Genomic DNA, 23,953 nt, shown 5'->3' on the forward strand with positions numbered 1-23,953 from the left:
AAAAACAGCACAACAGGCAAGCCGGAAGTTTGTTTTCTGAATTTCCTGTTTGCCCGTTGGGCTGTTGTTTTGCACTTGAGGGCTCAGGGAAGCTTCCTAAAGCCCTGGAGTGTGAAAAACAGCACAACAGGCAAGCAGGAGGTCCGTTTTCTGAACTTCCTGTTTGCCCGTTGGGCTGTTTTTTGCACTCCAAGCCTTCAGGGAAGCTTATCTGAAGGATCCAAAGGGCGAAATGGCCTTCCCCAAGGCCAAAAATCAGCTGGACAGCACGCACATGCCTGTTGGAGCTGACATAGGCAACGCCTCATGTGCCCTCCGATATGGCTCCATGTGCTACCTGTGGCACGCATGCCATAGGTTTGCCATCATGGATCTTAGGGCGTTTCATTCCGGCATTCACATTCAGCATTGTTCCCACCAAACTCCACCATGGTTAAATGTTTAGCTCCGAATCAAAGTTATCGAAGCCAGCCCACTCTTCCTCCTCCTCTTCCTCCCCTGCCCCAAAGGTCTCCCCCCCCCCTCCGCCACCCAGGAAGGGCAGAAGGTTTCCACGACAAGCCGATGGTTTCTTCTCACAACTTCTCACCCGTTCTGTAATGTCAGAAAGCACGGAAAGTTAAAATAAAATTTACTGGAGTCCGTTCTGGCGGATTGCGAGTGGTTGAGCTTCCTGAACGGGGTGCTTATGGTTGGGGGCCACCACAACATGAGGAACTGTATTAAGGGATCGCGGTATTAGAAAGGTTGAGAACGACTGTTCTAGATTCACAACCTACTAGATTTGCTGGAAAAAAAGATGCCGCCCTCCCAAAAAGAGATCTTCTAGATCAGTGGTTCTCAACCTGGGGGTTGGGACCCCTTTGGGGCTCGAATGACCGTTTCACAGGGGTCGCCTATGGTGTTAGGAACTAAGGCTTCTATTCTAGCGCCTTGGAACATATATTTACAATCCAACCAATCTGGTGTTTACAGTGGGGCTGTCCCTCTGACCTTCCTGCCAATCAGCTTCAAGCTCTGTTGGGAGAATTGGCGTTAGGCTTATGGTTGGGGGTCACCACAACCTGAGGAACTGTATTAAGGGATCGCGGTATTAGAAAGGTTGAGAATGGCTGCTCTAGATACACAACCTACTGGACTGTCCTCCAGGAATCAATCAAAAGGGCTGTGTGCACATGGAACATGTAGTCTTCAACTTATAACAGGTTTAATGACCAGTTAAAACAGCGCTTCCATAAAAATTAGCATCCGACTTACAACAGCAAAGACTTTAGGATGGAAATGTTGCTTCCCAATTAAGGTCATAAGTTGAGGAGTAGCCGACGATGGCAACCCGGGGGGGCAGAATAACAAAAAGAACAGGAATTTTTTTTTCTTTCACTATTCCAAACGATTTATAAAAATAAACCGTGATTTATTGCTTTCGGTGGCAGCCAGAAACAAATATACAATGTGAGAACAAAACCGATTACTTTTTTAAAATATTAAAGTTTTGTGTGTTCAGACGTAGTTTACGCGAGTAGAAATCTAGAAAGCTTTAGCATCCCACCGGCTGCCGTGATCCACGGCGGCTTCCCATGTTCGCCGACGGCAATTAAGGAGGCTAGTCCTCATTAAGGTTCCCGAGGGGGAAACGAAACTGCGAAGTCTACAGGGAGTGCTTCTGTAATTTAGTGATCCCTGAAGGAGGGAGATCTACACAATTAAGATTTAAATGTAGAAAGCGTGCTGGGTTTTTTTAATTTTAAATGTAGAAAGCTAAAATAAAAAAATCGGGCCATGGGTGAAAAAAAAGAGAGATTTCGACAGCACAAAACGCTTACAATTCACCACGCGCTCGTTTCTGCGGCCCAGGGAATCTGGAACTTAATGAGGGATTCCCCTTTGTGACGGTTTGAAATTACGATGGACCTCCCGCCCCCCCCCCCGCCCCCAAAAACCTACTTAATCGCCTGGTTCTATGCGGAAACTTTGGCGGAATTGCTTACTTGTAGTAGGCAACCGATGGACAGCTGCCCTTTTTGAGCCAGAGGACTACAATTCCCATGAACCACTCCCACCACTTGGCTGGAGGAGATAGGGAGAGAGATACCTCCAAGGTGAGGGGTCAGGCTGGCCGCCAGGGAATGAGCAAAGGGATTAGTAGCTGTAGCAAAGAGATTGGTGCAAACCACCATTGCTGGTCAGATCAAGGTTAGGCAACTTATTGGGGGAAGGAAAAAAAAAAGGAATGGGGTGCAAACATGGAGTGTGTGCCCGTCACCTGTCATGGAGAGTTGTGTCAATCTCAGCTGCCCGCTTGAGTTGGCAATTCTCTTCCCAAACAACCAAGGGACGGAATCTAGAGGGAATTTTTCACGGTGGGGAAACTGAGGGTAAGGGAGTGGGGGGGTTTCCTGGCTTGAGGGCATCCAGGAGGGGTAGTCGGGTATCCTCAGCTGCTTGGCTGGAGAACTCAAAAGAGTTTGATGATGGATTTGCGAGATTTCCCAACGCCGATCCACTTGACTGAGAAAGAGAGAAATAAGGTGAGAGGGAATTGAAAGAGGAGACCACCAGGAGATCAACTCCCCAGGAAGGAGTAAAATTCCAGGCACCGGTTGGAAATGACAAGAATCTTGCAAGTTGTGCTGGAATTCGCCCACCCACCTCACATCGCAACTTGCTTCTAAAGGCAGTCCTCGACTTGCATTGCCTGCCGATCAGTTTCCGGTCACAATTCAAAGTGTTGGTCATGACCTTTAAAGCCCTTCATGGCATTGGACCAAAGTACCTCCGGAACCGCCTGCTACCGCACGAATCCCAGCGACCGATAAAGGTCCCACAGAGTTGGCCTTCTCCGGGTCCCGTTGACTAAACAATGTCATTTGGCGGGCTCCAGGGGAAGAGCCTTCTCTGTGGCGGCCCCGGCCCTCTGGAATCAACTCCTCCCGGAGATTAGAACTGACCCCACCCTCCGTGTCTTTCGTAAATTATTCAAGACCCACCTTTACCGCCAGGCATGGGGGAGTTGAGACACCTTCCCCCAGGCTTTTTATATTTATGTTTGGTGTGTATGTGTTGTCTGGTTTCTTTAAAATATGATAGGGTTTTTATATGCTTTTTTTAAAAATATTAGATTTGTTCCGCCATAATATTGTTTTTACTATTGTCGTGAGCCGCCCTGAGTCTCCGGAGAGGGGCGGCATACAAATCTAATAAATTATTATTAAATTTATTATTATTATTATTATTACGGCGGTTCATTTAGTGACTGTTTGAAGTTATGACAGCATAGGGGGGAAGGATCATTTTTCACACTTATGACCCCCGTGGTCACTTGATTTGGGATTTGGACACTTAACCAAGCGGGTTCACATTTATGACGGTGGCAGCAACCGTCATAACGACCGTGTGACTAAGTTAACTACACTGCTCAAAAATAAATAAATAAAGGGAACAAATAAACGACACAATATAACTCCAACTAAATCAAACTTCCGTGAACTCAAACTGTCCACTTAGGAAGCAACACTGATGGACAATCAATTCCACCTGCTGTGAGAATATTTCATTCATTCAGATCTAGGATGTATTGAGTGTTCCCTTTATTTTTTTGAGCAGTATACAATGATTCGCTTAACGGCAGCGGTGAACAAGGTGATAAAATGTGGGCAAAACTCAACTTAAAAATATCTCATTGAACAGCAGGACCACTGGCCTCCATTGGGGTGATTATGATTAGAAACATAGAAGACTGACGGCAGAAAAAGACCTCATGGTCCATCTAGTCTGCCCTTATACTATTTCCTGTATTTTATCTTAGGATGGATATATGTTTATCCCAGGCAGGTTTAAATTCAGTTACTGTGGATTTATCTACCACGTCTGCTGGAAGTTTGTTCCAAGGATCTACTGCTCTTTCAGTAAAATAATATTTTCTCATGTTGCTTTTGATCTTTCCCCCAACTAACTTCAGATTGTGTCCCCTTGTTCTTGTGTTCACTTTCCTATTAAAAACACTTCCCTCCTGGACCTGATTTAACCCTTTAACATATTTAAATGTTCCGATCATGTCCCCCCTTTTCCTTCTGTCCTCCAGACTATACAGATTGAGTTCATTAAGTCTTTCCTGATACGTTTTATGCTTAAGACCTTCCGCCCCTCTTTGGACCCGTTCAATTTTGTCAATATCTTTTTGTAGGTGAGGTCTCCAGAACTGGACACAGTATTCCAAGTGATTAAATGTATTCCAAATGATTACAGGTAGCTTTTGATTAAATCAAAGGCTACCTGTATGTTAAATTTAGCCCCCTGTTTAATTCATACCCCACGTTTGGTTTGAAAAGTTTGAAAAAACTTCTGCAAAGATTCTGGGGCCCTCTTAAGATTTTCTGAGGTCATACAAAGCCAGATTTTGGGGGGAAAGCACCCTGGGTTTAGCCCTGCGTAACCCCATTTCAAATGTATACGTGGTACCTCTACCTGAGAACGCCTCTACTTATGAACCTTTCTAGATAAGAACCGGGTGTTCAAGATTTTTTTTGCCTCTTCTCAAGGACCATTTTCCACTTACAAACCCGAGCTTCCGAAATTGTAACCGGAAAAGGCGGGGAGAAGCCTCAGTGGGGCCTCTCTAGGAATCTCCTGGAAGGAAACAGCGACGGACAAGGTGAGGAGAAGCCTCTGTGGGGCCTCTCTAGGAATCTCCTAGGAGGAAAGAGCGCTGGACAAGGTAAGGAGAAGCCTCTGTGGGGCCTCTCTTGGAATCTCCTGGAAGGAAACAGGGCCGGATTAGGCGAGGAGAAGTCTCCGTGGAGCCTCTCTAGGAATCTCCTGGAAGAAAACAGGGCTGGAAAAGGCAGGGAGAAGCCTCCATGGGGCCTCTCTAGGAATCTCCTGGAAGGAAACAGGACTGGAAAAGGCAGGGAGAAGCCTCCATGGGGCCTCTCTAAGAATCTCCTGGAAGGAAACAGGACTGGAAAAGGCAAGGAGAAGCCTCCATGGGGCCTCTCTAGGAATCTCCTGGAAGGAAACAGCGCCGGACAAGGCAAGGAGAAGCCTCTGTGGGGCCTCTCTAGGAATCTCCTGGGAGGAAACAGGGCCAGAATAGGCTAGGAGAAGCCTTTGTGGGGCCTCTCTAGGAATCTGGGAGGAAACAGGGCCTCTACCCTCCCTGTGGTTTCTCCAATTGCACGCATTCTTCTTACAAACTTTTCTATTTAAGAACCTGGTCACGGAACGAATTAAGTTCGTAAGTAGAGGTACCATTGTACAAGTTTTGGACGGCCCCCCAAAGGTTCACCTGGCACTTCCAGGTACTCTTCGATAAACCGGATGTAAGCCTGGGCTTCAGCAGGCAAGTCGGCAAAGGTACGGGCCCCTTCGGTGTTACACCTCCATCCAGGAAGATCCTTGTACTTCACCGTGACTTTGTTGAGCAGCTCCTGATTGGCTGAGGACAGCGAGAGGAAGGAAGAGAGTTAAGGTCTTCGGAGGGTCTCTTGAGTTTGGGGGGATTTTTTATGCAGACGTTTCGTGACCCAACTGGTGAACATCATCAGGGTAGGAGGGAGTGGGGTGTAGAAGGAGGATTGTGGGGTCCTTGGTCCTCTTTTGAGCTTGGGGGATTCCCCCCCCCCCCCCAAATAGAAATTGTATTTTTTCTCCAACGTAGAATAAAAAACCCAATAAATAAGTACAAACACTGAAACCATGCTTAGGGTAAAACATATATATATATAATTTTATTTTTCTATTACAGTGATCCCTCGTTTTTCGTGGGGGACGCATTCCAAGACCACCTGTGAAAAATGAATTTCCGTGAAGTAGAGGAAATATATATTTTTATGTATTTAACAAGTATTTGGACTTTTAAAACCCACCCTTTGCATTAAACGGCCATTCTATAATGTTTCTCAGCTGGAACTACATGTGATATCCTACCAGTTTCTTTACTAGAGCACAGTAGGACTGTAGAAGAATTTGATGAATTTTTAATGGATTTAAAAATTTTAATGGATTTAAACCCGTGAAATAGCAAATCCGCAAAAGATGAACGGGGAAGTAGTGAGGGATTACTGTAAATCATTAAACGGAGGCTTATTTTCTTCAATTAAAGGAAGTCTTTTTCTGCCGTCAATCTTCTATGTTTCTATGTTTATGCCTGGGGACTTCAACAGTTGAAGTCTACCAGACTTAAAAGTTGCCCTTATAAACCTCATGAAGGTCTCTTGCTGCAGACTAGATGGACCATGAGGTCTTTTTCTGCCGTCAATCTTCCATGTTTCTATGTTATTTTATTTTTTATTTATTTGTTCATTTTTTTTTTAATGCCGCCCCTTCTCCTTAGACTCAGGGCGGCTTACAACATGTTAGCCATAGCACTTTTTAAAAACAGAGCCAGCCTATTGCCCCCACAATCCGGGTCCTCATTTGACCCACCTCGGAAGGATGGAAGGCTGAGTCAACCTTGAGCCGGAGATGAGATTTGAACCGCTGACCTACAGATCTAGCAGTCAGCTTTAGTGGCCTTCAGTACTGCGCTCTACCCACCGCGCCACCTCGGCTCTTACCTAGTTGGGTCACAAAATGTCTCCACCAAGCTCAAAAAGCACCAAGCACCCCATAATCCTCCCCCTCCTCCTCCTTCCCACTTCTAACGCTGATGATGTTACCTTGTTTGGTCACGAAACGTCTCCAAGATAAAACCACCAAGCTCAGACGGCACCCACGACCCCTGGCTCCAAAGAGTCCAGTTGCCTCCTTGTCCGCTGGGGGCTTATGGGTCTACATCCCCAAACCCTCAGACTCACCTGGGAAATACGGAATCTGCTTCCCGTCCAGGTGGTATTCCACGCCCACCTTGATCTCTTCAAACGTGTCCAGGATGTCCAACTTTGTCACAGCCAGCCTGGGGAACATCCCAAAAAAAACATGTTAGGTTTCAGCCCAAAATTATTTTTCACACACTACGACCCGTTGATTGGCAACCAACTGACTCGTATTTCTGACAGCTGCAACGTCCTGGGGTCTCATGCGATCCCCTCTTGGGACCATCCGACCAGCCAAGTCAACTGGGGGGGGGGGGTTGGATTCACTTAATGACGGTGTCACTAATTTAAACAATTGCACCGTTTTAGCTAAAGAACCTAGCAACGGAAGCCGTGAAATGGGGGGGGGGGGCCCAACCTCGCTCGATTCAACGCCTCACTTAGCGACATAAAATCTGGGCCTCGATTGGGGCCTCGTTAAATCGAGGACTGCCAAAGTTGCATATACACACAAGGAGCAGGAGGTAGAGATTTCCTCTGCCAACAGGGGGCGCTGTTCTACACATCACGGGGACGTTCAAATCTCGCAAGGGGGGGGGGGGGCAATAAAAAAAAACGAAAAACTGGAAGAGACTCACGCGCTAAAACCATTGATCATGTGGGCGTATTTCACCAGGACGAGGTCCAGCCAGCCGCAGCGACGCTTACGGCCCGTGGTGACGCCAAATTCTCGTCCTCGTGCTTGGAGCGACTCTCCAATCTCCTGCGTAGGAGATTTTTTTTTTAAATGTATGGTGTGGACGCGCTCCTTAAGCCAAATATCCCAGGGGTTTTATCTCTGGTTTTTTTGCTCATTTTTGTGCTGGTTGCTGTAGTAAGAACTGTGCGTTCAGTAATAGTTTATGTAAGCTGTACAAGTAAGGCTTGTGGTATTGTTAAAGTATTGAGAGCTATTGATTGATTTGACTGTGTGTGACTGCACTGGTTAACTTGACTACAATATTTGCTAATAATAATTATTATTGATAATTATTATTATTATTTATTAGATTTGTATGACGCCCCTCTCCAAAGACTTGGGGCGGCTCATAACAATAACAATATAATACTAATCTAATATTAAAAAGCACAAGTTAAAACCCAGTATTACTAAAAACAATCAATAAATACTATTTTTTTTTATTTATTTATTTATTCTATGCCGCCTTTCTCCTCCGACTCAGGGCGGCTCACAAGAATACAAAACATCTAGAAATCTAAATCACTCTAAACCCCGATTTCTTAAAACCAGTCGCTCACATTCACCCAACTATACATTTAAATTCATACATCTGCCGGGGGCTAGATGTTAAACTTAGTAGCCCCAAGCCTGTCGGCACAGATGGATCTTTAAAACCTTGTGAAAGGCAGGGAAGGTGAGGGGTGGTACGAATCTCTGGAGGGAGTTTGTTTCATAGAGCTGGGGCTGCCACAGAGAAGGCTCTTCCCCTAGGCCACGCCAGGCGACATTGTCTAGCTGACAGGACCTAGAGAAGGCCGACTGTGTGACCTGATCGGCTGCTAGCAGAAGACGGTCCCGTAGGTAATCCGGTCCAATGCCATGTAGGGCTTTATAGGTCACAACCAACACTTTGAATTGCGTTCGGAAACCAGTTGGCAGCCAATGCAGCTCGAGAAGTGCTGGAGAGACATAGGCGGAGTGCCGGAGAGACGTAGGTGTATCTCGGAAGGCCCATGACTGTTCACCGCTTCATTTTGCACCACCTGAAGTCTCCGAACATTCTTCAAAGGTAGCCCCATGTATACAGGGTGCGTTCCAAAACTAATGCAATTTTTTTTAAAAAAGTAATTGATTGAACAGATTTGCACAAACACTTAAATTTTAAATTGTTTTTAATTTTGGATTTGTACTGTTTTTGTTGTGGTGAGCCGCCCCGAGTCTTCGGGGAGGGGCGGCATACAAATCTAATAAATAATAATAATAATAATAATAATAATAATAATTAAAATTCTTTAAAGTACTGTCCTTGGGCCTCTACACATTTTTTTCCAGCGACTCTGCTATGACCGGTACGCGCCCTGGAAGGCGTCTTCGGGGACCTCTCGCAAGGTCTTCATCACGGCTGATTGGATCTCTTCTATGAACGCAAAACGGGTTCCTTTCAGGGTTGGGAACAAAAAGAAGTCTGCTGGGGCGACGTCAGGACTATAGGAGGTGGGGCGGGGCAGCGTTGGCACCTGGTGTTTGGCCAGGAACGCGCGTACTCGTGGCAAGGCGCATTTTTCATCCATAGAAGAGATCCAATCAGCCGTGACAAAGACCTTGCGAGAAGTCCCCAAAGACGCCTTCCAGGGCACGTACTGGTCACCGCAGAGTTGCTGGAAAAAATGTGTAGAGGCCCAAGGACAGTACTTTGAAGAATTGTAAGTGCTTGTGCAAATCTGTTCAATAAATTACTTTAAAAAATAATAGTTGCATTACTTTTGGAACGCACCCTGTGCATTTTAATGTATCTGGTTTGTATGACTGAACCATTATTTATGTCTACTGACAGTCTACTGAATATCTGCTAAAATTCCACGTTTCTTTTGCGTGTGTGTATCCTTGATAACTCAGGGGTCGTTCTGCATACTCCTTAACAGAAATAATTAACGGAGAATTAAATTGTTCGGGGAAAACAGAGCGGAAACGGCTTCCCCAGGCAAGTTTCAAGATCTGGAGAAGACCCCACCCCGATATTCAGAGACTTACATTGTTCTGCTCGGTGGGGAAGGTCCCAACGCCGACACGAGTGGTGTACGCTTTCACCACGCCGTACACTTTGCCGATGTAATGGGGCGGTATGCCCAGGCCCGTGCATACGCCACCCACGGTACAATTCGAGGAGGTCACAAAGGGGTAAGTACCTTTGGGAAAGACCAGAAAAAAATTGGGGGCTACAAAAGGAGATTTTTGGGGGGTTTGAGTCAGCGACACTTGCAAATTTATATGGTCAAAGAGTATTTATTTATTTACTCTATTTTAATTTAATTTATAGGCTGCCCAACTCCCAAAGGATTCTGTTAAAGAGGGACAGGGCTAAGACACTGAGTTTGTCGATCAGAAAGCTCGGCAGTTCGGTGGTTCGAATCCCTAGCGCTGCGTAACAGAGTGAGTTCCAGTTACTTCTGCCAACCTCGCAGTTAGAACGGATGTTTTTTAAAAATGCAAGTAGAAAAATAGAGACCCCATTTGGTGGGAAGGTGAACAGCGTACCCTCAGGTGCTTTGGAGAATAGATTGACTGCTTCTTCTTTGGGGCATCCCCTGAGATATTGAAAGACTGCTATCACGTCTCCCCTGGTCCTTCTTTTCATTAAACTAGACATTTAATCTAGTCTTTTCATTAAACTAGACATTTAATCTAGTCTTTTCATTAAACTAGACATTTAATCTAGTCTTTTCATTAAACTAGACATTTAATGTAGTCTTTTCATTAAACTAGACATTTAATCTAGCCTTTTCATTAAACTAGACATTTAATGTAGCCTTTTCATTAAACTAGACATTTAATGTAGTCTTTTCATTAAACTAGACATTTAATCTAGTCTTTTCATTAAACTAGACATTTAATCTAGCCTTTTCATTAAACTAGACATTTAATCTAGTCTTTTCATTAAACTAGACATTTAATCTAGCCTTTTCATTAAACTAGACATTTAATCTAGTCTTTTCATTAAACTAGACATTTAATGTAGTCTTTTCATTAAACTAGACATTTAATGTAGTCTTTTCATTAAACTAGACATTTAATGTAGTCTTTTAATTAAACTAGACATTTAATGTAGTCTTTTAATTAAACTAGACATTTAATGTAGTCTTTTCATTAAACTAGACATTTAATCTAGCCTTTTCATTAAACTAGACATTTAATCTCGTCTTTTCATTAAACTAGACATTTAATCTCGTCTTTTCATTAAACTAGACATTTAATCTCGTCTTTTCATTAAACTAGACATTTAATCTAGTCTTTTCATTAAACTAGACATTTAATCTAGTCTTTTCATTAAACTAGACATTTAATCTAGTCTTTTCATTAAACTAGACATTTAATCTACTCTTTTCATTAAACTAGACATTTAATCTAGTCTTTTCATTAAACTAGACATTTAATCTACTCTTTTCATTAAACTAGACATTTAATCTAGTCTTTTCATTAAACTAGACATTTAATCTACTCTTTTCGTTAAACTAGACATTTAATCTACTCTTTTCATTAAACTAGACATTTAATCTACTCTTTTCATTAAACTAGACATTTAATCTACTCTTTTCATTAAACTAGACATTTAATCTACTCTTTTCATTAAACTAGACATCTAGTCTTCGGAGAGGGGCGACATACAAATCTAATAAACTATACCGAGTTCCTGCAACCGTTCTTCATATGTTTTAGCCTCCAGTCCCCTAGTCTTCTTTGTCGCTCTTCTCTGCACCCTTTCTAGAGTCTCAACATCCTTTTTGCATCGTGGCGACCAAAACTGGATGCAGTATTCCATGTGTGGCCTTAGCAAGGCCTTATAAAGTGGTATTAAAACTTCACGTGATCTTGTTTCTATCCCTGTTGATGCAGCCTAGAACTGTGTTGGCTTTTTTGGGCAGCTGCTGCACCGTGGGTTAAAAACATAGAAGATTGATGGCAGAAAAAGACCTCGTGGTCCATCTAGTCTACCATTATACTATTTCCTGTATTTCATCTTAGGATGGATGGATGTTTATCCCAGGCATGTTTCAATTCAGCTACTGGATTTACCAACCACGTAAGTTTGTTCCAAGCATCTATGACTCTCAGTCAAATATTTTCTCACACTGCTTCTGATCTTTCCCCCAACTAACCACAGATTGTGCCCCCTTGTTCTCGTGTTCACTTTCCTATTAAAAACAGATTTTTTTTGCCTCTTCCCAAGAACTATTTTCCACTTACAAACCCGAGCCTCCGAAACTGTAACCGGAAAAGGCAAGAAGCCTTCTTGGGGCCTCTTCCAGGAATCTCCTGGGAGGAAACAGGGCCGGAAAAGGAGGGGAGAAGCCTACATGGGGCCTCTCTAGGAATCTCCTGGGAGGAAACAGGGCCTCCACCCTCGCTGCGGTTTCCCCAATCGCACGCATTATTGGCTTTTACATTGATTCCTATGGGAAAAATTGCCTCTTCTTACAAACGTTTCTACCTGGTCACGGAACGAATTAAGTTCATAAGTAGAGGTGCCACTGTATATAACTCTTATTACATCCACCACTGCAACCACTAACTACAAACCACCCAAGCACAAAGCACTCTATAGCAAACCACACCCATTCAAGGGTGTCATTCCTTATATAGGCTACAGCCAATCAGGTTGCAGCACAATTAGCAAAACCCCTCGATGACAAACTGGCTTACATTAGCCTTTTCCATGGATACAAACCATTTACTTGCATTGTAATATTACCTCCAGAAATAAACTTATTTCTGACACCTTCTGTCCTCTAGATCAGTGTTTCCCAACCTTGGCAACTTGAAGATATCTGGACTTCAACTCCCAGAATTCCCCAGCCAGCGAATTCTGGGAGTTGAAGTCCAAATATCTTCAAGTTGCCAAGGTTGGGAAACACTGCTCCAGATTATACAGATCGAGTTCGTTAAGTCTTTCCTGATAAGGACAAGTAGCTCCGCACGCCGAAATGAAACCTAGATAACTCTAAGTTGGTTTGTTGTGGGCTGTTTTTGATTCAGAAAACAAAGGCTGTATATTAAAAAAAACCCGGTTAATTTTCGTTTGCAAAAAGAGGACGTTACCAAAATCAATGTCCAGTAGAGCTGCGTTGGCTCCTTCGACGAGGATTTTTTTGGAAGGTCCGTGCAGAGCTTGGTACATGAAATAAACCCCGTCCTTCACCAGGGGCCGGATCTTCTCGGCGTAGACCTGCCAATCGAGAAAGATTGACAGGGGCATCAATTCCAAGGGCAATTCCCCCTTCAGATCGTGCAGAATGCAGCTGCGAGAGCAGTCATGGGCTTCCCTAAACATGCCCATGTCACACCAACACTCCGCAGTCTGCATTGGTTGCCGATCAATTTCCGGTCACAATTCAAAGTTTTGGTTATGACCTATAAAGCCCTTCATGGCACCGGACCAGAATATCTCCAGGACCGCCTTCTGCCGCACGAATCCCAGCGATCAGTTAGGTCCCACAGAGTCGGCCTTCTCCGGGTCCCGTCGACTAAACAATGTCATTTGGCGGGACCCAGGAGAAGAGCCTTCTCTGTGGCGGCCCCGGCCCTCTGGAACCAGCTCCCCCCAGAAATCAGAGTTGCCCCCACCCTCCTTGCCTTTCGCAAGCTCCTTAAAACCCACCTCTGTCGTCAGGCATGGGGGAATTGAAATTTTTCCCCCCTTCCCCCTAGGCTTATAGAATTTATACATGGTATGCTTGTTTGTATGATTGGTCTTTTAAATTGGGGTTTTTAGATTATTTTTTATATTAGATTTATTACATTGTCTTTTTTATGGTTGTTAGCCGCCCCAAGTCTTCGGAGAGGGGCGGCATACAAATCTAATAAATAAATAAATAAACATCAAGGCCAGGAAGGAAGAAAGAAAGAGGAGAAACAGGTTAAGTTTGTAAAAATATGGCCAACCATGGTTTGTTCGGTTAATACATGCAGGTAAATCTCAACTTATGGAAATTCAGGATATTTGCTTATGTTATTTTGGACAGAAATGTATATAATTATGTACATTTTGATATCATGGTATATGTATGGATGTTTTTGTAAAGCTGGTGAAAAAATTAAAAAAATCTTTTTAAAAAAAAGAGGAACCAATTTATTTATTTATTGGATTTGTATGCCACCCCTCTCCGCAGACTCGGGGTGGCTAACAACAATGGTAAAACAACATGTAACAATCCAATTTAATAAAACAACTAAAAGCCCTTATTATAAAAAACCAAACATACACACAAACATACCATGCATAACTTGTAGTGGCCTAGGGGGAGAGAATAACTTAACTCCCCCATGCCTGGCGACAAAGGTGGGTCTTAAGAAGTTTCTGAAAGACAAGGAGGGTGGGGGCCGTTCTAATCTCTGGAGGGAGCTGATTCCAGAGGGCCGGGGCCGCCACAGAGAAGGCTCTTCCCCTGGGGCCCGCCAAACGACATTGTTTGGTCGATGGGACCCGGAGAAGGCCAACTCTGTGGGACCTTATCGGCCGCTGGGATTCATGCGGTAGAAGGCGGTTCCGGATGTATTCTGGCCCAATTGCCATGTGTCTGAATTTTGGTTCTGTGTCCATGGGGATGTTGCATCATGTGTGAAATATGGTGATAAACCACATTTATCTCTACATGGGGCTACCTTTGAAAAGTGTTCGGAAACTTCAGATCGTGCAGAACGCAGCCGCGAGAGCCATCGTGGGGCTTCCAAGATTCGCCCACGTTTCTGCAACACTCCGTGGCCTGCATTGGCTGCCGATCAGTTTCCGGTCATAATTCAAAGTGTTGGTCATAACCTTTAAAGCCCTACATGGCATTGGACCAGATTACCCCCGGAACCGCCTGCTACTGCACAAATCCCAGTGACCGATAAGGTCCCGCAGAGTTGGCCTTCTCCGGGTCCCGTCAACTAAACAATGTCGTTTGGCGGGCCCCAGGGGAAGAGCCTTCTCTGTGGCGGCCCCGGCCCTCTGGAACCAACTCTCCCAAGAGATTAGAACTGCCCCCAATCTGCCTGTCTTTCGTAAACTACTCAAGATTCACTTATACCGCCAAGCATGGGGGAGTTGAGACACCTTTCCCCCAGGCTTTTTTTAATACTTTGTTTTATGTTTGGTATGAATTAATAATAATTAATAATAATTAATTAGATTTGTATGCCGCCCCTCTCCGAAGACTCGGGACGGCACACAACAACGATAAAAACAATATTATAACGGCACAAATCTAATATTAAAAAATGAATGTGCTGTTTGGTGTTTTTTTTAAAATTAAGATAGGGTTTTTTATGTTTTTTAATATTAGATTTGTTCCACTGCTATATTGTTTTTATTACTGTTGTGAGCCGCCCCGAGTCTTTGGAGAGGGGCGGCATACAAATCTAATAAATAAAATAAAGAATAAAATAAATTTTACAGTGCCATTGTAACCTCAGTCGCTAAATGAATGTTTGTAAGATGAGGACTGCCTGCATCTGAGCCTGCAAACTACGGATCAAACCAGCTTTAAAGACACATTTTCAGGAAACCTCCCCGCCCAGATGCCACAAAATACCTTTAGTTGTTCCAGTTCTTCTTCGGTGTCGATATTAAGTGTCGGGTAGTTGGTTTTGTACTGCTGGGCTAAAACTCTGAATCTGAAATGAGCCAATTTGTTTGCTTTCTGAATAATTATTATACTTATCAAATTTCTTCATCTCGCAGTTCAAAGCCGACTCAGAGCAGCAAATTTCCAACAGTCATAAACAGAGATTAGAAGGACGAAGTATATAAAATTTAAAAAACCCCACTCCTACAAGGTAAAACAATACAAAATTTAGAAACTTTAACATAAAAACTGTTAGTATGTCTCGGTATGAAACCCTCAACACACATTAAACAGAGTTGTTGTCGTGTAGAAAATGTGGATTGACTCAGACTTAGTATCAATGCATATACAACAATATTATTTACAAATATACAGAATCAACAAGATAATACTAACAGTTTACAAACCACGCGCACAGCAAGAATACAGCTCACGGCAAATATATCTCTGTATCTTGTACCTTATGATTCTTGACAGATCTAAATAAAGAATTATGTTCTATTCTATTCCTCTATTCTATTCCATTCCATCTTATGATTTTTGATGAATATACACTGCTCAAAAAAATAAAGGGAACACTCCAATAACACATCCTAGATCTGAATGAATGAAATATTCTCATTGAATACTTTGTTCTGTACAAAGTTGAATGTGCACAACAGCAGGTGAAATTGGTTGTCAATCAGTGTTGCTTCCTAAGTGGACAGTTGGATTTCACAGAAGTTTGATTTACTTGGAGTTATATTCTGTTTTTTAAGTCTTCCCTTTGTTGTTTTGAGCAGTATATTTTTATTTTTATTTATGTACACCGAGAGCGTATGCACCAAAGACAAATTCCTTGTGTGTCCACTCGGCCAATGAAAAATAATGATGATATTCTATTTAAATGTGGCAGGCCTGAAGTTCCAAGGCTCAAAAAAACAAATTGGTTCCCAGGCCTGACACCCCGACAATAAATGAGGACTAGTGGCATCCCTGGATTCAACTCCCACTTCTATTCCCCACCCCTCATCCCGCGGTGAAGAGCTGCTGCCATGTCTCAAGTGGACTCACTTTTTGGAGAACTCGTTGAAATCTGCCAACAGGTCACAAATACGCAGGCCGGTACGGGAAGCTTTGGAGGCGTAGGCTGGACCGATGCCCTTCTTGGTGGTGCCCAGGCTGTGGAAAGAAACCAAACGGGCGTCGAACAGGGTCTAAAACGGTACTTCCCCACTCCCTCATTCCATTCATTTATTCATTCATTCATTCACTCACTCATTCATTTATTCATTCACTTTCATTCATTCATTCACTCATTCATTTATTCATTCACTTTCATTCATTCATTCACTCATTCATTTATTCATTCACTTTCATTCATTCATTCACTCATTCATTTATTCATTCATTCATTTATTCATTCATTCACTCATTTATTCATTCATTCACTCATTCATTCACTCACTCACTCACTCACTCACTCATTCATTCATTCATTCACTCACTCATTCAATTTTTATGCCGCCCTTCTCTTTAGACTCAGGGCTGCTTACAACATGTTAGCAATAGCACTTTTTAACAGAGCCAGCCTATTGCCCCCACAATCCGGGTCCTCATTTTACCCACCTCGGAAGGATGGAAGGCTGAGTCAACCTTGAGCCGGTGATGAGATTTGAACCACTGACCTTCAGATCTACAGTCAGCTTCAGTGCCCTGCAGTACAGCACTCTACCTGCTGCGCCACCCCCGGCTCTTTCCAGGTAGTCCTCAATTTACAACTGTTCAAGGTTACAACAGCACTGAGAAAAGTGAGTTAACGGCCATTATTCACACTTACAGCTGTTGCCGTATTTACACTTACACTGCCCTGTCCCTGTGACTCAAATTCAGACACTTGGAAACTAATTGTGGTTGTAATTCAAGGATATTATTCACTGGCATGTGAGAATGGAGGCTGGAGAATGTTCAGATAAAGGACAGTTGAGCCTTCAGCTACGAAATGGGTGACAGCCGAGCGGCGGAGCTTCTCGGCGGCCCTGTTTCCTCTCAGGAGATTCCTAGAGAGGCCCCACAGAGGCTGCTCCATGCCTTTTCCGGCCCTGTTTCCTCCCAGGAGATTCCTAGAGAGGCCCCACAGTGGCTTCTCCCCGCCTTTTCCGGCCCTGTTTCCTCCCAGATTCCTAGAGAGGCCCCACGGAGGCTTCTCCCCACCTTTTCCGGCCCTGTTTCCTCCCAGATTCCTAGAGAGGCCCCACGGAGGCTCCTCTCTGTCTTTTCCGGCCCTGTTTCCTCCCAGATTCCTAGAGAGGCCCCACGGAGGCTTCTCTCTGCCTTTTCCAGTTACAGTTTTGGAGGATCGGGTTTGTAAGTGGAAAATAGTTCCTGAGAAGAGGCAAAAAAATCTTGGAACACCCGATTCTTATCTAGAAAAGTTCATAAGTAGAGGCTTTTGTAGATAGAGGTACCACTGTACTTTCTAACAGCATGTTTCCGTTCATGTAAATTGTACGATATAGTCAAGAGGAAGATCTTTTGGGTGCGTTTCCTGTCGGGGAGACTACCTCGCAAGGCTGGCTACTTCTCCCTTTCAGCTGGATGAATCATTTCCACCCTTGGTCTTGCGAGAGCTTTAGAGAGCAAAGCTTCAAGGCTTCTTCCCCATGTCCCACTTACTTTTTCCCTCCTTGCTGTTGTCTCTGCTGTTCCTGGATGCCGTCTACAGCTTGGTGGAAATTGAACACTACAGAAAAAAAGGGATCCAGTTTTATCCAGTGGATTAAGGCAGTGTTTCCCAACCTTGGCAACTTGAAAGATATCTGGACTTCAACTCCCAGAATTCCCCAGCCAGCATTTGCTGGCTGGGGAATTCTGGGAGTTGAAGTCCAAATATCTTCAAGTTGCCAAGGTTGGGAAACACTGGATTAAGGCACCAGGCTTAAAAAGACTTCTAGTCCCACTTTAGCTATGAAAACCAGCTGGGTGATTTTGGAGACCATGAGCTCTTAGGCATGAAAGATACTATGCAATTTTGAGCTAATCGCCAGGAGATTGTGAGTTCTAGTGCTGCCTTTGGTATGAAAGACAGCTGGGGGTGATTTTGAGCCAATCACCAGGAGATGGTGAGTTCTAGTCCCGCCTTAGCCATGGAAACCAACCAGCTGGGTGATTTTGGGTCAACCAATCACCAGGAGACTGTGAATTCTAGTCCTGCCTTAGGCATAAAATCCAACTGGGTGGCTTTAGGCCATTCCTCTTATTTATTTTACTTTTAATTTTTTTGTGATATTTAAATGCCGCCCAATTCCAATAGGACTCTGGGCGGCTCACAATGAATTAAAAAATATAACATATAATAACAATAAAACAGCAAGTAACAATATAAAATACATTAATAACCCCTTTAAAATCATACATGCTGTCAGTCATTCTTAATCCCAGGCCTGCTGGAAAAGGAAGAGGAGTGGGGGTTTTTTCTTATCCTTTTCTGCTCTTCCTTCCTCCCTCTCTGTCTCTCCCTCTCTTTTCCTTCCTTCCTTCCTTCCTTCCTCTTTCCCACCTTTTCTTTCTTTCTCTTTCTTTCTTGTCTTTCTTTTCTCCCTCCCTCTTTCCTCTCTTTCCTTCCTTCGTTTCTTTCTTCCCTCCTTCCTTCCTTTTTGTTTCTTTCATTCCTCTTTCTTTCTTTCTTTTTTCCTTCCTTCCTTCCTTGGCTTTTAAAGAGACGTAAATTTGGATATATTCTATTGTTAAGGGCAGTTATGATAAAATGAGGTTGGTTTTTTTTAAATGAAAGTAGGAATGTGTTTTCTAAGAACGCTAGAAAGAGACTGAAGCATAGTTTGGAAAAACAGCAAATAGCCAAGAGAAATTTAGATAAGCTATAGCACTTTAAATATAAATGAAAGCAAAGAACATTATCTAAAATCCGGATGATAGCATTTGGAAAGGAGGTAGCACGGGATGAATGATATATACACCAGAAATAATTGGATAAATAATTAGAAAAATTTGATGAAGAAATTGGCATTTGATATTGTATTGTATTATATTTTAATTTGAGGCATGTAAATTGGAATCTCTGTAAGGTCTGAAAAACAATAAAAAATTTATACCGGTAAAATAATAGAATAGAATACTTCTCTTAAGAGAAGAATTTTAAAATTATATTAGAATTAGTTTATATATGAAGAACTATTATGAAAAGTTAAACAAATTATTTCTTTACATTTATAATAATGAATTGAATTCAAATATGTATTCTTTTTTCTGTATTCAAATTGATACTTTTGAAATAAGCGGGGAAAATACAACCCCATTTTTATGTTAAATGTATGTTTGTCTGTTTGTTTATTTTATGAAAATCAATAAAATTTATGGGGGGAAAAATAGAATAGAATAGAATAGAATTTTTATTGGCCAAGTGTGATTGGACACACGAGGAATTTGTCTTGGTGCAGATGCTCTCAGCGTACATAAAATAAAATCATTAAGTGGTACGACACTTAATGATTGTCATAGGGGTCAAATAAGCAACGAAGAAGCAATATTAATAAAAATCTTAGGATATAAGCAACAAGTGACAGTCATACAGTCAACATGGGAGGAAATGGGTGATGGGAATGATGAGAAAAACTAGTAGAAATAGAAGTGCAGATTTAGTAGAAAGTCTGACAGTGTTGAGGGAATTATTTGTTTAGCAGAGTGATGGCGTTCGGAAAAAAACCTGTTCTTGTGTCTAATTGTCTTGGTGTGCAGGATATAAATAAATAAACAGAAGAGAGGGAAAGTATTGGTTCCTTCCTTGCTGTCTCTCCTGTTCTTTCAAGACCCTCTAAAATTTTCCCATTTTTCTAAGACTTACCCAAGTGGGCACGATCGGATATCACAGTCCGGCTTTCCCAGTCTTGCAGCCCTGGGGAGGTAAAACATTTCTTAATATTACAGCCCTGGACAATTCAACTGATTCCTTCTCCCGCCATCAGTTAAATTTCCAATTTTAACCCCGATTTGTTTTTGTCTCCAGAGCCAAAATAACAGAGGAACCAAAACCTTAACGGAGTCTACAGATGCCAAGACCCTTATGGACTTTTCTTGGTGGACTTCCAAAACGATGTTGTTGATGATGATGGGAGTCCCAAGGAGATGCTAGCAACGGCCGAGTTTATTTTGGGAGGAAAATTAAGGCGATTGGGTTTGAGGTTATTTTTATTAAACTTCCGGTGCATTTTTTCCTTCACGCCAAATTGTTTAAAGAGGAGTGACTCACCTGGTCCCTTTTTCAAATTCTTCTCAGCTTCGTCAAAGAGTCCCGGAAGGTGAATTACGACCCCATTCCCTGGAATAAGACAAGAGTAATCATACTGAAGTATTTTCTCCCGGTTTTATTCTTAGGGTCCTTGACTTACAACTGTTTGTTCATAGTTACAAAGACAGGGGGGATGACTTTTTTTCCAGAACTGTTTTTTTATCTTCTATCTATCTATCTATCTATCTATCTATCTATCTATCTATCTATCTATCTCTATCTACTTACTATCTATCTTATCTAATCTATCCATCCATCTCTATCTATCTATTTCTATCTATCTACCTACCTACCTACTTCTATCTACTTACTATCTATCTATCTCTATCTACTATCTGTATCTATCTATCTATCTAATCTATTTCTACTATTTATCTATCTATTTCTTACTATATATCTCTCTCTACTATCTATCTATCTATCTATCTATCATCTATCTATCTATTTCTATCTACTTACTTACTATCTATCTATCTTATCTAATCTATCTATCCATCCATATCTATCTATCTATCTATCTATCTATCTATCTATCTATCTATCTATTTCTTTCTATCTATTTCTATCTACTTACTATCTATCTATCTATCTATCTACCTCTACTATATCTATCTATTTCTATCTACTATATATATATATATCTATATATATATATATATATATATATATATATATATATATATATATATATATCTACTATCTATCTATCTATCTATTTCTATCTACTATCTGTATGTATGTATGTATCTATCTATCTAATCTATCTCTACTATTTATCTATTTCTTACTATATATATCTCTCTCTACTATCTATCTATCTATCTATCTATCTATCTATCTATCTATCTATCTATCTATCTATCTATCTATCTATTTCTATCTACTATCTACCTGTCTGTCTGTCTGTCTACCTACCTATCTGTCTATCTAATTATCTACCTCTCTATCTTTATCTATCTCTATCTACTATATCTATCTGCAGTGTTCCCCCGACTTATATTTTTTTGAACCCTGAAATAAGCCCTTGGCTTTATTGCCATGCACTCAAAAGCCTGATGGAGTTTATTATCAAGGGAGGTCTTATTTGGGGGGAAACAGGGTACCTGCACGGATAGATGAATGAAATCTCACCAATGAAGGAAGTGGCGTTGTGATTGATTACTCCGCTGGGCAATAAATGGAAATTATATTCCACAGTGTCCACCACGACAGTGTGTCCTGCATTGTTGCCACCCTGCGGGGAGAGAAAAACCAGAGATATAAATAAGTAGGTGTCGATAGAGGAAGAGAACAAGAGTGCCAAGGGCTGTGTGTTTACACAACATGGAATCCACACCTGGCAGGCTGCACCCATACAGGGAGAACAGGAGATCTCAAGGACAAAACTTGGAGGAAGGAATTTGAAAGACTTGTGGACTTCAACTCCCAGCCACGTTTGTGAGAAAGCAGCCCAGTCTCCCAATCTGGAGGGGCTGGGATTTGTAGTTACTCCAATCAAGAGGATGGGATTAGTAGTTCTCTACAATCTGGAGAGGCTGGGATTGGTAGTTCCCCCCCAATAGACGGGATTTGTACTTCCCCCGAATCTGGAGAGGATGGAATTTGTAGTTCCCCCCAATTTGGAGAGACTGGGATTTGTAGTTTCCCCATAGAGAATGGGATTTGCACACACACACACCCAAAAAGAGTGGTATTTGTAGCTCCCTCCAGTCTCGGGGGAGATGGGTCTTGTAGTCTCTCCCCCGCCCCCATAGCACAGCCGGGAGCTCACCTGGCACCTGCAGACCAAGTCGGCGTCGAGACTGAGCAGGTCGACCACCTTCCCTTTGCCCTCGTCCCCCCACTGCGCCCCCAGCACTACCGTCACCCGGTTCCCGGCAGGGAGAGTGTGGGGAGCGGAGCCCAACCGGGCCCGCTTCCCGCCCGGCCCTTCGCCGGCCCCGCCATTCAGCAAGCCTGCCGCCGCCGCCGAGCCGCCCTCTCCCGCCATGTGCTGCAGGCAAAAGCGGCAAGCCCTAACATGGCGCCGGCCCGGCCGGCTTCGGCGCCAGCAGTCAACATGGCTCGCTAAGCGCCTTCCTTTTTTACTTCACTTCTCCAGATCTACGGCGCGCGAGAGCAGGCAGTTCCAACGCGGCGACCGAGCTTCCGCCTTCGCCTTTCTGCATTTCCCCCAGGTAAGAAAGCTAAGAGGGTGGATCCAGGTGATGCCTGCCGGGCGCACAGGTGTTTCTGGCGTGGAGCGAGTATAATCATAATAATTATGGTTGGAGGCACAGCCAGCCAGAGGTTTACACCGGATTTGGCATTCTTATCCGTTAATGGAGTCCTTCCCAAGGATCTTGGCTAAGCAGGTGTTTTTAGTATTAAATAATATTAAAGGTACCGTTGCAAGTTGTCCGCTGTGTCTAGTGAAGCTGCCTTTTGCTATTGACCAATGGGGATCATTTTGTCAATGCCAGTGTTGTCCTTCAAATCTAAATTATTATTGTTGTTGTTGTTATTATTTAAATTGGGTGAACTTCAATTCCCAGAATTCCCCAGGCAGCATGATGGGGGGAATTATGGGAATTGAATCCCACCCATCTTAAAGTTGCTGGGATGAATGAACCCTATATTTTTATAGGATAAAAAGGGAAATTTAAATTGTTAAACCGGCCATCTCCCTCACTGAGGGACTCTAAATAAGCATTTTTTTAAAAAAAATCAGCAAGACACAGCATATTGGCTTAGAAGAATGGTATGGAAAAGAACATTAAATTATTATTTTTATTTATTAGATTTGTATGCCGCCGCTCTCTGAAGATGTACACTGCTCAAAAAAAATAAAGGGAACACTAAAACAACACAATATAACTCCAAGTAAATCAAACGTCTGTGAAATCAAAGTGTCCATATTTAGGAAGCAACCCTGATTGACAATCAATTTCACCTGCTGTTGTGCACATTCAACTTTGTACAGAACAAAGTATTCAATGAGAATATTTCATTCATTCAGATCTAGGATGTGTTATTGGAGTGTCCCCTTTATTCCTTTGAGCAGTATATTTTCCTCAATCCCTTCAAAAATGTACGTGAACTATATAAGGCAGAGATCTTTCAAATAAATGCTCCATTAGTAAAAGCCATCAAGAGCATAAACAAACAGTTGAGTCTTTTGTTTGAGCTTGGTTTTCTTTCAGACCTTTCATTACCAAGCTAGGTGACATCTTCAGGGCATCAGGGAGATAGATAGGAGCCAGTTGGCTGTTTATACTCTCTCCTACGCACCAATAGGTGGTAAAATGTCAGCAAAAAAACCAACCAAACTCAAGAGCAAGAACCCAATAAGGCTATATAACAGTACTCATTTAGCAACAGCTCAGTTATAAGCATGAAAAAGTAACTTTTTAAGCTGTCTATGCACTGATAACATACGCTGGTCTATATAGCAAAGGGAAATGGAAGTTTGATCCTAAGTGCGGCTGGCAACTGCTTAAAGACCAAGTTGTAGACAGTCTTTCGGAGGCAATGCCCGCCAAAGCCACTCGATCTTACCTGGGTTAAGTCTGAGCCTGTTAACTCACATCCAGACCCTCATAAATCTCCAGGGACC

General features: G+C 42.7%; 1 protein-coding gene across 1 annotated transcript; it reads right to left on the minus strand.

The window, feature by feature from the left end:
* Positions 1 to 1,193: 1,193 nt before the first annotated feature.
* LOC139175327 (adenylosuccinate synthetase isozyme 2-like) lies at positions 1,194 to 22,443 on the minus strand. Its single transcript, XM_070766379.1, has 13 exons — positions 22,130 to 22,443; positions 21,490 to 21,592; positions 20,320 to 20,388; positions 19,915 to 19,965; positions 17,730 to 17,796; positions 16,128 to 16,235; positions 15,042 to 15,123; positions 12,568 to 12,694; positions 9,505 to 9,659; positions 7,391 to 7,515; positions 6,795 to 6,892; positions 5,285 to 5,434; positions 1,194 to 2,508 (listed from the first exon to the last, which is right to left on the minus strand). The coding sequence occupies exons 1-13, from the start codon at positions 22,346 to 22,348 to the stop codon at positions 2,456 to 2,458; spliced, it is 1,407 nt and encodes a 468-aa protein (XP_070622480.1). The 5' UTR covers positions 22,349 to 22,443; the 3' UTR covers positions 1,194 to 2,455.
* Between the last annotated feature and the right edge of the window lie 1,510 nt (positions 22,444 to 23,953).

Source organism: Erythrolamprus reginae, chromosome 13 (assembly GCF_031021105.1).
Source record: "Erythrolamprus reginae isolate rEryReg1 chromosome 13, rEryReg1.hap1, whole genome shotgun sequence".
NCBI classification, from domain to species: Eukaryota; Metazoa; Chordata; class Lepidosauria; order Squamata; family Dipsadidae; genus Erythrolamprus; species Erythrolamprus reginae.